Here is a 16,413-nt window from a genome sequence, read left to right on the forward strand (position 1 = left end):
CCTCATCTAAACACTATTCCAACCCATCCCATCTTGTCCTTGTTTCCTGTGTCTGGCTAATATCTATGTAGTGTGTATAGAGTGTAAGGCCTGGCTGAGATATCATCTCCTCTAGGACATCTTCTGTTACCTGAGTTCCCCATGATCCCAAAATATACTACACTTATTCCTGTCACTGATCCTCCCAACTCATGGATTGCACCCAGGTCTGTAGCTCAGATGGTAAAGCATCTGCCTACAATGTGGGAGACCTGGGTTTGATCCCTGGGTCAGGAAGATCCCCTGGAGAAGGAAATGGCAACCCGCTCCAGTATTCTTGCCTGTAAAATCCCATGGACTGAGGAGCCTGGTAGGCTACAGTCCATGGGGTCGCAAAGAGTCGGACACAACTGAGCGACTTCACTTCACTTCACTTCATTCCTGTCACTGCAAATTTAACATTTTAATTATTTGTTTCTAATTCTGCCTCCTTCACTAAACAGTGAAGTCCTGGGACTATAGCATTTTGCCTGGTTGGCATAGATTCTTTTGCTAAATCAGTCTCCTTGACTTGGGAAATAAATAAATGATTGGGTTCAACATACCATTTATCACTTATGTGGCCTTTACCTAATTATTTAAGCTATTTGGGTCTAAGGGTCCTCATCAAAAATGGGTTCAGTAATTTTGGCCCATCTTCTGATTGGGAGAATAATGGATTTTAAATCATATATGCAAAATGTAAAGTATTCTACGAGGCATTTATAAGGCAAGTCCTTCTACTTAGACAACAGTCTGATAAACAAAGCTGTTTTGCTTCATATTTTTGTCTTTTACCTCGGTTCCTTTAGATAATGTTACTTAGGACCCATATAAATTCACCTCAAATAGTAAGCTGGCTTTGAAGGAAATTTTTTATGTTGCTGTTTGTTACTCGCTACCTTTCAGAAATTGCTTAATAGCAAATTTATGAGGAAAATACAGCTCATTTCAAGGCAGTATATCTAAATACTTGTGTCATCAACAGTTTTGGATATGTTGCACATAATCCAGCTAACTGGCATATCTCACTGAAGGAAAGATTTCAGGGATATTTTACTTCTAATAAACAAGTACTATTGAATATTCTAAGGCAAATGGCCAATGAAAATTCGTGATGTAGGTAGCCTGCAATTTCCCTCCTTTCATCCAGAACTTGTATTAATTTTATAGGCTTTATCCTACTACTAAGCTCTTCATTGTATCACTTCAGTCAGAATAGAGGGGACTTGACTCACTTTATCATATCTATAGCGAATCTGACAATTCACTTGGCCCTCACCAAAACCACTGCCAATTTGCCATCTTCCAAAGGAGTGTTGAACACAGGCGCATGGGAGTTAGCCCACTGCAGCTGACATCTCTTTTATGAAACATTCTAGTGAGGTGAAGAGAGTTTCCCCAAGATTTGTTGCATTCTAAAATTTTAGCTCTGGCAAGAATTACTGAGGACACCACTAAGAGAATGACTGCCCTTTAAAAGATGTCATTATCATTATATAAGTCTTTTATACAAGATACACTGCTAATCATTATAATTTCATAATTCTTAGACATTTGATAATATGAAAATTATAACAGCTGAGTAGGTGTATTGATATATATTAATATATTAAAATGATTTTCCATGTACATATACAGAAGCACATTTATAGTTCTCTATCTTAAAATGAAATAATAGTTATGATATTGTATTACATTATGACATTGTATTACATACAAGTTACGTAATAAACATTATCTACTTGTCAATACTACGTTCACTAAAAATATAAAGATCTGGAAAAACTTGAATAATTAAGAATAACATCCCAAAGTTCAACTTCTTATTATAATTCCAAAGAAAGTCTATTGCCCCTGCTCCAAGAAAATAATTACTTATCATCACTTTTACTAACAGGTAATCTGCCTAAATTATTCACATGTGTACAACAAGGGAGGTCATTCCCCCTCCCAAAGTATTTGAATTACAAAGGGATACACTTTCACTACACTTTCAGAGACTATTTCATTGGTACATGTTGAGACTACTAATCATATTTTCTTTCCCCTCAAGTGAGAAGGATGGAGATGGAGGGAGTAAGGGAAGAGCTGATGAAGAGGGAAGTCCCACACACAGTATAAATTGTTTCAGAAAATATTTTCTGTAGGAGCTAATTCATCTGTAATAGTCCTCTTGGATGATAACTATTAAATTGTACTTAGGCAGGGCTCAAGATGGACTAAATCAGTGAGATTTCATTGTCCCTTTGAAGGAAAGCCAGTAAATTATATCCTTGAAAAACAAAACCGGAAAAAAAGTTGTGCTTACTTTCTGTTCCTTTTCCGGGCTCGGCTGTAGGCTTCTAAACCTTCCGTTAGTGTCTTCAACTTCTCGGGCTCCACCTGAGTGAAGGCATGAAGACCAGACCACATTACCCAGACCTGCAATTGTTAACACTGTTTTTACTTTCCTGCCAGACAAGCAGGTACTTGTGTGGCACTGGGGGAAGGGAGGCTTAACTCTCACTGTCCCATCAAGGGTCTTGTCCTCGCTGGGGCAGAGGTTGATTCCGCGGCTCCAGGCTGCAACATCAACGGAAATGAAAGACTGGGTGGCTTTCAGAATGTCAACATTTTCAAAGTAATGTTTGAAGAACAAAACTTGGAACTTAAATAGCCTTTAATTCACAAAATCATGTAAGTCAGAGATCTTGGTCTGCTTTTTGCACTGCCTGATGCCCAGCAACTGCGAATCTATATTCCATCAGATGAAAAACAGCGGTGGTGAGTGTGGGTGGTGGGCTTTGGAGCCAGCACATAGAAGTTTGCATCTGACCTCACTTTCTAGCATGAATAATGCCGTTAAATTCCCCAGGCCTCCTAAAATCTGGATAATTTAGAGAAATATTTAGTTTGTTAAACTTTCGCTGTTAGCCAAAGATTTGGGTTTCAAAAATAAAGACACTTCAAGAAAATTTTCCCGAGGACATTAATACCTACCTTCCTGCTAGAATTGCTGTGAGAATTAAAATGCAACAAACATGGTGAACACAGCCAAGCACAGAACAGCTGGTATTACATAGTTCTGTGTTAGGCTCTGCAGAGGCCAGAAAAAAAAAGGAGTAGGGTAGTGGGCTGCCTGTAGTCTCTAGGGATCTGTAAAGAGGGTGTGGCTACACCTGATGGGCCTGTCCTCTCCGTGGTCCTGCTTTAACACTGCCAGCCTAGGCTATATGACACTTGCTGCCTCATCACTGTGAGCCACCAACTGGTGGCTGGGGGTTTGACGGGGGAGGGAGGTGCAGTCTTTGCCACCTGCCCCTAATACTCTCTATCATAGTTCTTGAAGTCACTGCTCCTAAGGAAAACAATTAACAAACAGGAAATTTAATATGCAAATAAAAACACACTTAGAAAAGCACTGTACTTTTACTGATCTTAAACACAATCTCAGTAGAAACAGTATTGCTTGCTGTGTAAATGTAGCTTCAAATTAAGTCCCCTCCAACCCCTTAACCCAGTTTTCCCCCACCCTGCACTCCTTTAATAAAAAAATTCAGAGGTTGCCAAGACACCTAATGGGTAAGAAAATACACTCATAAACAAGGAAATGATTAGCTTTTGTCTTTGAATCTTCCTGACTCATGAATACTGTTCATAAATAACTTTCTTTGACCTCTTCAAATCTAGTACACAGTGATGATTATTAACAAGGGGTCTCCACTGTTAAGTCTGAAAACAAGCATTTCTAATTATTCAATGAGAATAACAGTCAAATAATGGAAATAATCTCCTTTTCATTACTTTTGTATTTTGTCCCAAAGGATCCAAATACCTTACATACACAAATTCACTGTGGATACTCAATCTATTGTGTGCCAGAACAAGAGATAACTTTGTTCCAATAACATTTCTACAGGAGTAGTCAAGTGTCTTATTGGAATGACTGGAAAAGCTTAAGTAAGATGAATATATCCATGTGTTTTTATTTTTAAAGGTGCCTGGATACCTTTTCACATTTCATGTTAGAAATGGGATTCCATCCTGTACTCACTCACACAAATTATGGAAGATAGCTCACAATTAATTTATAGCTAATTCCCCTTATATTTAATTTAGTTTCTTGGCAGCAAGAAGAAAGCTCTCCTATAATAGAAGCTTCTGTTAGACACAAACTGGTATAGTGAGAGATCTCAGAAGGGACTGATACAGGCAACAGAAAGCAGATTCACAGTGAAATAACGCAACATGCCACAATGAAAACTTATCCCACTGGTCTCGATTTTTAAAAACTAAGTTAGGTCAAATGATTTTTAAAAAATTGTCTATTTTTATTTTTAATTAAGTAAGAAATAAGGGGCAGTAAAAGCATTTCTTGCACATTTATTATGTAGAAGGCACTGTTTTATTATTTAATGTGGTAATACTGCACACTAGCATTGTTATTTTACAGATGGGACTAAGTGAGTTTAAGTTACATGGCCAGCATCAAAACTCAGGATGACTCCAAAGCAACCTTTCTCTACCACACCAACTCTAATATATGCTGAAATACACATATATTATATATAGAGATGTATATGTGTGTATATGCATATATACATACACATGTAAGTATATATGTCTATATATACATACTCAAAAAATTAGGTCAAATTATAAGTTCAATTTTTATTTACAGAAATTTAGGTGACGCTTGCTCAGATTTATTTTCAAAAAAATTTTTTTACACTTGAGTAATTTTCTAGTGATTTTTAAAACTAATTCTCCATGATGATTTCTTCATTTAAATATGCCTCTAAGGTTCTAAGGTACTCATAATAAAATATATTATTTATAAAGGATTCAATGACCTTGAAAGAGAAAGTAATGAGAGTGATTTCTGAAACTATAAGATACACATGACTTTGTATTTCTAATATGACAAGATCATATATATCCAGAGGTAAATGTTCAGTTTATTTGGTTTCAGAATTTTAGTACTCTTCTGTATTGTGAAACATAATACATGAAGAGTGTGTGTTTTTTGGGGGAAAATATTCATCTACTTACATAATACTCAAGAAAGTCTTTAAAGATAACCCCCTACAAAGGTATCAGGGAACCACAAAATAAATTCCATTTCTAGTCAAATAGAAACCATATTTAATGATTTAATGAACACTCATAAATTAACTAGCTAACTTGTAAATAAAGAAAGTACTGGGAATCAAATACATAAATATAACATTAAAAAGATGATTAAACATATACATATTTTAAAATAAAACTTACACTGAAGGAGCAAGTAATTTAAGATACTATTTTAATCTGGAATTTAATAATCTTATATTCCTATATATTCATAAATTATTTGATTTCTATCTTGGTGAGAAATTGGGGGAGGACTTTATATCTTTACTCATAATTGGCCAACATATTCTCATTCTGACCATGATGATGCTAACAGTAGTGGCTATCATGGTATAACTGTGTACCTTTGTGATTTAGGAATTAGAAAAAGATAATCAGACTTTATGTATTTATAGTACACATATTATCTCATGTATAAATATACACATATGCTGAATTTTTAACTTCTAAATCCCTTCTTTCATTCCTTCAGATTCTTTAGATGTAATAATTCTTTGGCATAACTAGACCTATAGCCTGTTCAGTAAGGTTAGAAACATACCCATAAAACCAGACATGATTATATGGTGGATGTTTAAGAGTTTACTGAACAAGTCTGAAACTATGGCTGCTTATTTTGTTCACAAGTCATATATTAAAGATTTGATAATTAAATTCAGTTTGATTTGAGGTCAGCACAGTAGCATGGAGTGTATCTCAAAAGTAAGTCTATGACATAAAAGAAGACATAAACATTTCAGAGAGTCAGAGTGACCCTCTGAAAGTGAGCTACAGTGTATATTAGAAGAATCTGGATTAAAGATCCTAGATCACTTTTGATCCAGTTAACTACAGAAGATGTCAAAACTCCCTTCAGGTGTTAATCCCCGATAACAGGATTAAATCTCTTGGTGATTCCTTTGCTGGTACTTAGTGCTGAGGCTAAGCTGTCACACAAAGGTTAAAAGACAGAGCACAGCCATATCACAGATTTCACAGCACAGAGAAAGCAGCTGACCTCAGTTGCCCCTGTTCCTTCTTCACTTCCCCATCCCTTTTTTATAGTGTCATCAGTTCCTATTGTTGGGGAATGGTATCATGCAAAGAGTACTAAGCTGAGAGTTAGGAGACCAGGGTTGAGCCTTGGTTTAACTGCTTGTGGTTTGTGTCTTTAAGAATGCCTCTCTCCTGAGGTCCAAATGGAAACAGCTGTGCACATCTTTATGGGTCACTGAGACTGTCTACTTGGATTATCTAAGTATGAAGGTGCTTTATAAACACCAATGCAGTCTTTCCCAAAGTGCCACTGGTGGCATGTGAAATTGTTTCAGGTGGAACATAGACCATTAAACATTTTTAATAGTGATATATTCATATAAATTTATATTAGAAAAATACAAAGACATTATACCTATGTTTTCACATATATCTTAGAATAAGACTAGAAGTTATTTTTAAAGTGGTGTGAACAGTGCCTACTACATAACATGTCAAAAATATTTGTCGAATGAATAAAAAATGAGTAAATAAGAATTTAAGGACAAATTTTAACTAAGTATTTGTACAGGTAACATGTGACTTGAGCTGAAATCTTGGAAAATCAATAAGCAATAAGCAAATATGAGGCATTTATTAGGTTTATTATCAAACATTTATTAAATAGTAACTACTTTAATCTTTAAGCTGAAAAAGTCCTGCTAACTTAGGTTCAATATTTCAATATTTTTTCAAGTATGGGAATTAATGATAAATAATTTGGGGTAGAAAGTTGACTCACCTGTGACAGAAAGGATGAATTTAACAATACTACTTCAGGAAAAATTCATAAAGTGAACCACAGTTTTTTCAAATGGACTAAGCCAATCGACATTATCACAGTTTTAGTCAGTGGCACTATCTGAGGGTTATTTTTCTTCCTTTCATCTTCACTTCATATAGAAGCATTTTTAAGTACTAGAGAACTGTACTATAGGACTAGAGTAAATCTATTCTAAATGTGACATCAAATTTTATATAGATCCATAATACACACAGAATTAAATGTTTTGAATAAACTTGTACTTTTAAGGATACACTGTTGAAGAGTTCATGCAACAGAAGCATGTATTTGCCTCATACTTGAGATTCCATTTGCTAGTAACCACATGACAACTGTACTGACAAGCTCAAGAACTCCAGACTCAGTTATCTAGGAAGGGAGACAGGCCTCCTCCTTTTCCTCTTTAATCTTCCTCAGGGGGGAAAAAAGCTTCACAGTATTCCACAATTACTAAAGTTTACCTCAACTTTGTACTCAGTTTAGCCTTTTCCCCAATATTCATATTTTTGGTGTTACCTAGTTTTTCCTTTTTATTATCTTTCAAATTTTGATCAGGCACTGCCTTTGTCTGGATTTTATCTTGCTTATCACTTTCCAATAATTATTCTTCTTTTTCAAAAATATTCTGTTGCTGCAAAGCATTGACTGCCCCAGCCACCCCACCAGTCAAAATGCAGCTCAAATATCATGGATATTGATTGGGTATAGAGAAAATAATTCATTTCCAGAAATGGTTAAGAAAATGTATATGGCAAAGAAAATATACAAAGAATACTTTCAACAGAGAGTGACAGTACCAAAGAATACAAATAGCTAACACTGATAAGCCCAGAAAGAATATTCTTCAAAGTAAAAGTGTTTAAACATCACAGAAGGGCACACCTTCCAAATTTAGTTCCCAGGCTCAACTTCTTAGGTTATACATCTGCAGAATACCACTGTAAGCTGTCTCTGGTTTTGCTCCATACCATCAAAACATGAGTGCATGTGATACTGAATGACAAACAGAAAGTGACTGTCCCAAAATAAATCTGGCATGAGTTTTAATAATGATGAGTTCTGTCTGTTTTGAACAACACTCAGAAAGCTACTTTCATCTCCTCCTGCCAAATATAACCATGTGGAAAACAGTCAAAGAGTGAATCTAGAGAAGGAGCACCCTACCCATTGCTTTTAAAAACTTCTTCATTTAACCAGGTCATTTTTCTGGATAGAATTTTTCTAGATAATTAGCAATGTCTCTACCTGTCCAACAACAACAAACATTTCATTGAAAAGAAACATTTTGGTGCCAATACAGAAATAAATTCTTTCCTAAATTTGCCTCCAGTCAGAATACACACGGAATATAAGAACAATCAAATACAAAGACCAATGGGACAATGTTCAAAAACTAAAAATTATCCACTCAGAAAAAAAAGAATTTCATTTTTTTTGATTATTATTTGAGTCAACACTTTTAGGCTAGATCAAAGATGGTAGATGATAATTACAAAATATGTTTTAGGAAAAAAAGAACATTTTTTCTGCTTTAAAATAATTATTGAAATAAATACATAAAGATAAGCATCTCCCCCCACAGTTGCACAGGGTTAAAATGTCTGTACATTATAGTGTATAGGTGTCATGCTAGCAGAAGCCATTTTCCTCTCCAAGAGTTCCTTAATACTGTGCCAAGATCTGGCAGTACATTTCTCTAGCTCTGACTAAGCACTGAGGTCTTATTCTTGGCTGCTAAATCTGAAACTATAAAGGGTTCATGGTTCAGAGAGAAACCGGCACCACTTCTTTAGAAAAAGTACAAATATCTTCTAGAATGTTCTTATTACAAACTGATAGGCAAGGGAAAAATGTATTAGTAAGGAGATACCACTTCCTGAATGGCATTATATAAGGCACATTTTCTCCTTCCAGTGCTGTAACATAGCTTCAGTATTGGGATGGTATTAAATAGGGGTGATTCAGCCCAACTTTTCACTGACTGTTAAAAATCTCTACTAATTAATACAGTTGAGAGTTTTGGTGGGTAGAGGAAGAATGTCTGAGTTTATAGTTTTTAGAAACAGTGAGGAGAGGGGAACTTTTAAGTTTATTCACTAAACTAAGTCCTTTAAAATCTTTCCAAGTAGAACTTCTGCCTAAAATGAACAGTTAACATTAACTTATAATCAAATATGCCAATTTGTATGCAATGTCCTGAGATTCATAAAAAATAGTTATAAACTATTTCATTCATTAAATGTTATTACTATCCTTTAATCCCCAACTTGGTTAATAAGTCCTTTATTTACCGATAATTCATGGATAGGTATACAATATTGAAGGCCAAATGACCACAATTTTGTAATGGTAGAATCCAAATTCATAAGGTTGTTTAATACAGAGAACAGAGAGGAGGAGGTTAATTTTTACTGAGCCTCTTTTGTGTATCATCTATTTATGGTGGTGGATGGTTCAGTCACGAAGTTGTGTCCAACTCTTTGAGACCACATGTACTATAGCCTGCCAGGCTCCTCTGTCCACGGGATTTTCCCAGGCAAGAATACTGGAGTGGGTTGCCATTTTCCTCTCCAGGGGATCTTCCTGACCCAGGAATCGAACCCAGGTCTTCTGCATTGCAGACAGATTATTTACTGACTGAGCTACGAGGGAAGCCCCATCTATTTATAGTATTGTATTTAACATCATTCTGAGTAGGAATTAATATTCCCACTTGAGGAGCTCTGGAAATTAATACACCCACTCAGAACCATTTAGGTAACTGATAGAGCTGTTTTTAAGCTCACATCAGAATGCCCAAAGCCCTTTCTCTCTAGTCTCCTCTGCTGTGTTCACACGGTATTTGATAGTTAGAAATCCTACCTCCTAGAAAGTAATCTTGGAAACTGCAGGATATTTCTAATGCACTATTAGCAATTCTACTACATTTAACACCCCACTGAAGATTTAAAAGTGTCTTTTTAAATCATAAACTGCCGGAGTCATTTGCACTCATGACAAACAGTTAGCTAAAGTATCAGGTTATGGACAACTTGGAGATCTCAGTCCCTGCTCCATTCACAGCCCTGACCTATCAGTCCAGAGACATGAGAGGTGTCCAGCTTATTCTGAATTAGTTACCTGTAATCACGGTAATTATATTTTTTTCTAGTTTTTGTTGTTCAGTTGCTCAGTCGTGACTCTTTGTGACCTGTGTTGGACTGCAGCATGCTAGGCTTTCCTGTCCTTCACTATGTCCCGGAGTTTGCTGAACCTCATGTCCATTGAGTTGGTGATGCCATCCAACCATCTCACCCTCTGTTGCCCCCTTCTCCTCCTGCCCTCAATCTTTCCCAGATTTTTTCTTCTCTGCCTCCAAAAAGAATTTGAAGTGACTTGTTGAGAACAAAGATACTAACAAAAAATAAATGATAGGTTTGTGAGATATAGGGAGTGGGAGGAGATAATAAACCTGTTCTAAAATTTGAATTAACATAGATGGTATCTGGTAAGGTCTGACAGTATCTTGGATTAATTTACTCAGGTGAACATAGAAATACTAGTATGAAAAATGAAGAGGCTAAAAAGGTTTTAAATGATTATGTGTAAGAAAATTTTTCTGCAAACCGTTTCTTCTGAGATACTACAGAGAGAATTAATGGGGAAAATGGTCCACATTCCACATCAGCAAGATGGAATTAATAAGATTTTACTATAATAAACAAATTGTTCATGAAGTCAGTCTCTGTCTTTCTCTCTTGACTTTATTAAAATGTCAGGCACTGCCACAGTATATGGAAGAAAACCTAATGTACTGCTTACCTTTTTAAAAGCAGAAGTCTAGTTATAAATGCACAAGGCTTTACGTATCCGACATTGTGAGAACTAAGAGGTTCAATGTAAATGAAATTTTCATCATAATTGGTTCACAGTTTTAAACCAATTTTAATGTAAAATATGTTTTACAGGAAATCTTTTCAGACAGATCATGCTTTGTCTTACACAGGTATTAACCACAGTTTAATCTTTTCTAGATGAACCAGGATTACCAAGACATCAGGCAAAGGATATTTAGCTGAAGTCAGAGAGACCTGTTTTTGAAATTTCACTTTTTCTAGTGTTATAAATTGAGAACGGTGTTTGACTAGCTGGGCATCATTAATAAGGAGGACCTTCCTTTGTTTTGCGAACTATAGGAGAAAAAAAGGGGTTGTGAAGTAGCACTTTGCTTTTTTATGTGCAAAAGTGAGCTGTCCTGAAAAGACCAGAGATATTTTAAAATGTTAAGTGCCCTAGAGCTTTTAAGACTGATATACTTTGCTTTTTCATGACAGGTAAATATCTCATGTGTTATCATTAATATTTCATTATAAATTTTTAGCTTTTCACCTCTAAATGTATGCTTTCAATTACTTTCTCTGATTTACTAAAAGTATTTTTAGTGTATCTTTTTATCAAGATTTTGATATCAAAGTTATAAGAATGCAAAATTACAATGTCAGCCAATGGGTGAGGGGATATTTGAATTTATATAAACAATTCTATGCTCGCTGTTAGGACTTAATCTATTGTCAATAACAAGGAAAAAGGATCTGGATTTTGTGAAAAACTTTTATTTTATAGTGATTGAAAACCAGCTGATTATTCAAATAAAGTAAAAAAAAAATGTTTCTTGGACTCTTAGACAATGACTTTTTTTTTTCAGGTGCATCTCCCTAAACATCAGTGAGGAGTTCAATCCCAGGAGTTTGCTAACACAGGCTAAGCAGAAGATTAGGATCATGGTTTAAAGTGAAATGTGTTAAAAGTGCATACCTTTATTCTCCTGAGGACATAAAAAGATATTTAGACAAGGCTTGTAGGACAGGAAGAATGCTTCCAGGGAAGGGAAGCCGTAATCTTTTTGTTAGTTAAGCTTTTTTTTTTTTTTTTTTTGGATAAAGTGGCACATAAAAAAGACTTGGTTTTATTTGCACAGATTGTAAAACAGTTCAATGTCTATATCTTATATTTGTAGCAATTCCATTTATATAATAAAAGCCCAATTTTGCTGTTTCTAATTATTTCTTGAATAAACTGTCAAAAATATTTAGGTTTGTCAACCCAAAGAATGTTTGTCTGGTCTTGGAGAGATTAGAGAGTAAAATGTTTTATGAATAGGAATGTGGAATTCATTTTCTTATCAAAGGTAGAAACATTATGCTGAAAGTGTATCCTGACAAGTATATATTAGGCATTATAAGCGATGGTTTTAAGGACCTCCTGGTCATTTGGAGAAAGACAATCCTTTTATTGTGCTGGCAAAATGCTTTTGGTTTCCTTTGCCATTAAACCTAAATGCCAGTGGAGGTTTGAACAGAGTTGAAATAGCTTTACATAATATAATCTTTAAGAGAATAATATATACCTGTAAAAGGAATTTTTATTTCCTAAGGAGATGAAAAATTACATGTTTCTTCATCCTATGTAGGCAATGTGCATTATTTTCATCTCCTGCTCAGATATAAATTTTTCTATCTACTTTGAACATTCTGCATATTTCTTGCCTAGGGAGTCAATTCTACCAATTGTGGGGAGGGGGAAAGCTCAGAAGACCCTTACTAATTTCTTCTAAATTGAATGGTAGTTTCATGGAGAAGTTTTCATTTAATTTATGTGATCAGATTGTGTTAAGGAGAACCAGACTATGGGGTTAAACAGTTCCATATGTTTCAAAGACCCAGAACTTTTCCTGAAAGGAGACACCATTCTAAACTCAGATGTTACCCCCTGCTTCCAGAAATGGCTGCAACTACACCCCAGTTTTAGCTTCTCCCCAATTTTGTGTATCACACATCAGCACATGGGAGAGTTCCAATCCCCTGGCGCTTTCTGCCGCCTGGGAGGACCCCTGCCACATTGCTGGGTTCCAACAACTGCCAGATTTTTCTCCCCCCATCATTGTTACTTGCCTTCATTCTCTGTATGAATGAAGAACTAGGCACATGCAAGGAAGAAAGGCCAAGTTAACCAAATTCTGGAAATCTGTTTCCTGGGTCAGAGCCATGCTGAACCCTAGTGGGATCTACAAATGCTTTACAACTCACCCCTTGATGATATGACATTTTGGTGACTACAACCATCCCCTCTTCACTTTATGCTCCAGAAGTCTGTGAGACCTCAATGAGTCATGAAGAATCCAAAGTGATGATAACAGAAAATAAGAACTGACATCTGAACAAAGGTTAGTATTTGACAATGGATAAAGATTGGTATACCTTCCCTTCCTCGGGGCTTTGTTGACAAGAACTGTGAACGTCGTCTTCTCTGACTAATTTTCCAGGCCAGGAAGTCAGTCCTTTGATTTGGCCCCAGACCAAGTCGCCAACGTTGAACGTCCTTGGCCTATAAGGGATCAATTCATTTGAAGAGGGGGAGTCTGGGTTCCTTAGGTCATCTTCACTACTAATGCTTTTAGCGTCTGAAGGGCTAGGTACACACCCGTTAATGTTTTTGGCATTAAAGTCTCCATTGTAATGGATGTAGTCTTTGACCAGAGAACTCTCCAAACTATTGGAGGAGCTTGGAGATTGCTCCTCTAGGACAAAGTCTTGCTTTGTGGTACTCAGCAGCTCTCCAAAGCCCCGACTCTGCCGAGATCTGTTCCCGTTAATGTGTGCGCATCTTTCCACAGTGTTCTCTAGTCTCTCCTTAAAACTCATCATAGTTCTTTTGTAGTTATTATACCTGAAATTCTCCTCCAAAATCTTATCCCCTTGACAGTTTCTTGGTGGTAACAGTATTGGGTGCTGTTCCCCAGGCAGAAATGGCAGTGTAGAGACATTGTTGGGCCTTTCGTGACAAGGACTATTGTGGATGTGGCCTGGATGATCTAAAAATTCCTCACACTTCCACCTGTTTCGCTCCCCTCCAGGGCTTTGCTCCCCATCCCACTGTTTTTTAGATGTGTGGCAACCTGCTGACTTGAAATATTCAAAGCCATCTCCTTCGCTGGAGTTCTTCCCGTGGTCCAGACTGCTGGGGAGCCGAGCCCCTCTCGCACTCCTCAGCCGCCCATCGTGATCCACACTGCCCATGTTTCGTCCATGAATGACTGCACTGACAGCACTGGGGAGACTTAATGGGTCACCAATGGAAGCAGTGAAGGCACTCATGGCACTCAGAGCTGGAATGGGGCTGATCTGAGTTGTACTGTTGACAGCAGTGGTGATGACAACCTGCATTCCTTTGCTGGCTGCATCCACGACTGCTTTGTAAATAGCATCTACGGAAGCATCGCCTTGGCCCCCCACGATGAGGCCATCCTTCATCTGCTGACCTAGAGATGGGTCAATCCGTGACTGCAACTCACAAGAGGTGTCTTGGAAAGGTGGAAGTGTAGTGTTTGGATTTTCGGGAAGTGCTGTGAGCCCCGGCTGAGTGCTTATTCTTTTGTTTAGGAGAGCTGCATCTTCCTGCATTCTCACCTTAAAGAAATAGACAGGAAGTAGTGAGACATAGAGAGAGGAAAAAAAAAATTCAAGTCCTTAAAGAGAAAGACTGTAATTCTAAGATTTACCGGAAGACCAATGACTATAACAAGGAAGGCCATATAAAGAAAGAATAAGACTCAAAAATGAAATAGAAGTCACTGTATAGAAAGACATGTCTTGATTATACTTGGGTACATTTCTTTGATTGGAATCATGTAACATATTAAAAACAAATCCTATTACTAAACATTCTCTAGAAAAATTACAGTTGAGGTGGTTGGACACAAAAGGTTTCCAGGCGATGATTCCACGTTTTTAGTGTCACTACAGGTTTTCAACTTGGAATTCAAAGAGAGAAACAAGCCTGTCACCAGCATTGCTCACATTAAAAAGCGAAACAGGTTTAAAAATGATCTCTAACTCATTGATATTTCTACTGAATTAAGTGAAACATAAAACAAAAAAATACATATATATACACCCCTCTCTTAACAATGAAACTATTTCTGTTGAGTTGTGCTCAGTCATGTCTGACTCTCTGTGACCCCACAGAGTGTATCCTGCCAGGCTCCTCTGTCTATGGGATTTCCCAGGCAAGAATACTAGACTTGGTTACCACTTCCTACTCCAGAGGATCTTTCTGACCCAGGGATCGAACCCGTGACCCTTGCATTTCCTGCATTAACAGGAGGATTCTTTACCACCAGTACCACCGGGGAAGTCCCCAAACTATTTCTGAGATGACACTGAATTTTTGAAGTCTTTAGATAGGGTAGTAACATCAGCTCTTCAACCTTACTTGGTCACTGCCTGAGGGACATTCCCATGCTGTCAACAGTGACAACAGTGACCTCGGAGGTGATGCTTCATCAGGAAGAGGTGATAGGAGGAAATGGCCAGTGAAGAGCATCAATGCTCATCATGGGAATGATGAGTGCACGTTGAAAAAGTCCACAGGTTATTCTAGTTTCACCAACCCCAGCTAAGAATTGCTCTCCAGAACCTTGATACTTTGGATTTCCCATCCCCCCACCCCCTGCTTCACTGACCCACGATCACTCACTTCCTGTCTTTACATCTTTTCCTGCTAAACCAGAACCTGGGATCCATCAGCAACATAACTACTTTCCTGCCATTCTCCCCTTATATATACCTACCAGATAAAAATCTCAATCTTGGGTCAATTTAGCTCCCTGCCTTCTGTATCTATATGCACAGTGAGGATGCTGAGTATCTATCCATAGGAACTTATGGCTTCCAATCTCAGCTGGGGGTTTGTATTCCCATCAATCCTATGATCCTCTGGTTAGGTATCACTCTCCGTCACAACTATTCAGATTTTATCCACTTCCTCAAGCCAGCTGCTATGCTATTTCCCACATTACTCTTAGTATTTGACCCTACTTAACAGAGACATTACTTTGCCAGCAAAGGTCCGTCTAGTCAAGGCTATGGTTTTTCCAGTGGTCATGTATGGATGTGAGAGTTGGACTGTGAAGAAAGCTGAGCGCCGAAGAATTGATGCTTTTGAACTGTGGTGTTGGAGAAGACTCAAGAGTCCCTTGGACTGCAAGGAGATCCAACCAGTCCATTCTAAAGGAGATCAGTCCTGGGTGTTCTTTGGAAGGACTGATGCTAAAGCTGAAACTCCAGTACTCTGGCCACCTCATGAGAAGAGTTGACTCATTGGAAAAGACTCTGATGCTGGGAGGGATTGGGGGCAGGAGGAAAAGGGGACAACAGAGGATGAGATGGCTGGATGGCATCACTGACTCGATGGATGTGAATCTGAGTGAGCTCTGGGAGTTGGTGATGGACAGGGAGGCCTGGCGTGCTGCGATTCATGGGGTCGCAAAGAGTTGGACATGACTGAGCGACTGAACTGAACTGAACTCAACAGAGATAATCAAGTTTATAGGTTAGGAATTCTCATTATTTTTATACTCAGCTGCTCCCTGCCTTCTGGCAGCACACAGTTCCCTGCAACAATGTGTCCCTGATCCTGTCCTGCTTCCCAGTGTAAGAGGCGCC

At 37.5% G+C, this 16,413-nt stretch overlaps 1 protein-coding gene across 3 annotated transcripts in view; it reads right to left on the reverse strand.

Moving 5' to 3' along the window:
- Nucleotides 1-16,413, reverse strand: part of MBD5 (methyl-CpG binding domain protein 5) — a 477,029-nt gene that overhangs the window by 13,613 nt on the left and 447,003 nt on the right. For 2 of the 3 annotated variants that reach the window (XM_069577616.1, XM_069577617.1), the window contains 2 exons: nucleotides 13,168-14,376; nucleotides 2,330-2,403 (listed from right to left, as the gene is read on the reverse strand). In XM_069577616.1, the coding sequence (XP_069433717.1) occupies nucleotides 2,330-2,403; nucleotides 13,168-14,376 (1,283 nt within the window). The remainder of the gene's footprint in view (nucleotides 1-2,329; nucleotides 2,404-13,167; nucleotides 14,377-16,413) is intronic. The other variant, XR_011254548.1, reaches the window with a different exon arrangement.

Source organism: Ovis canadensis, chromosome 2 (genome assembly GCF_042477335.2).
Source record: "Ovis canadensis isolate MfBH-ARS-UI-01 breed Bighorn chromosome 2, ARS-UI_OviCan_v2, whole genome shotgun sequence".
Lineage (NCBI taxonomy): Eukaryota > Metazoa > Chordata > Mammalia > Artiodactyla > Bovidae > Ovis > Ovis canadensis.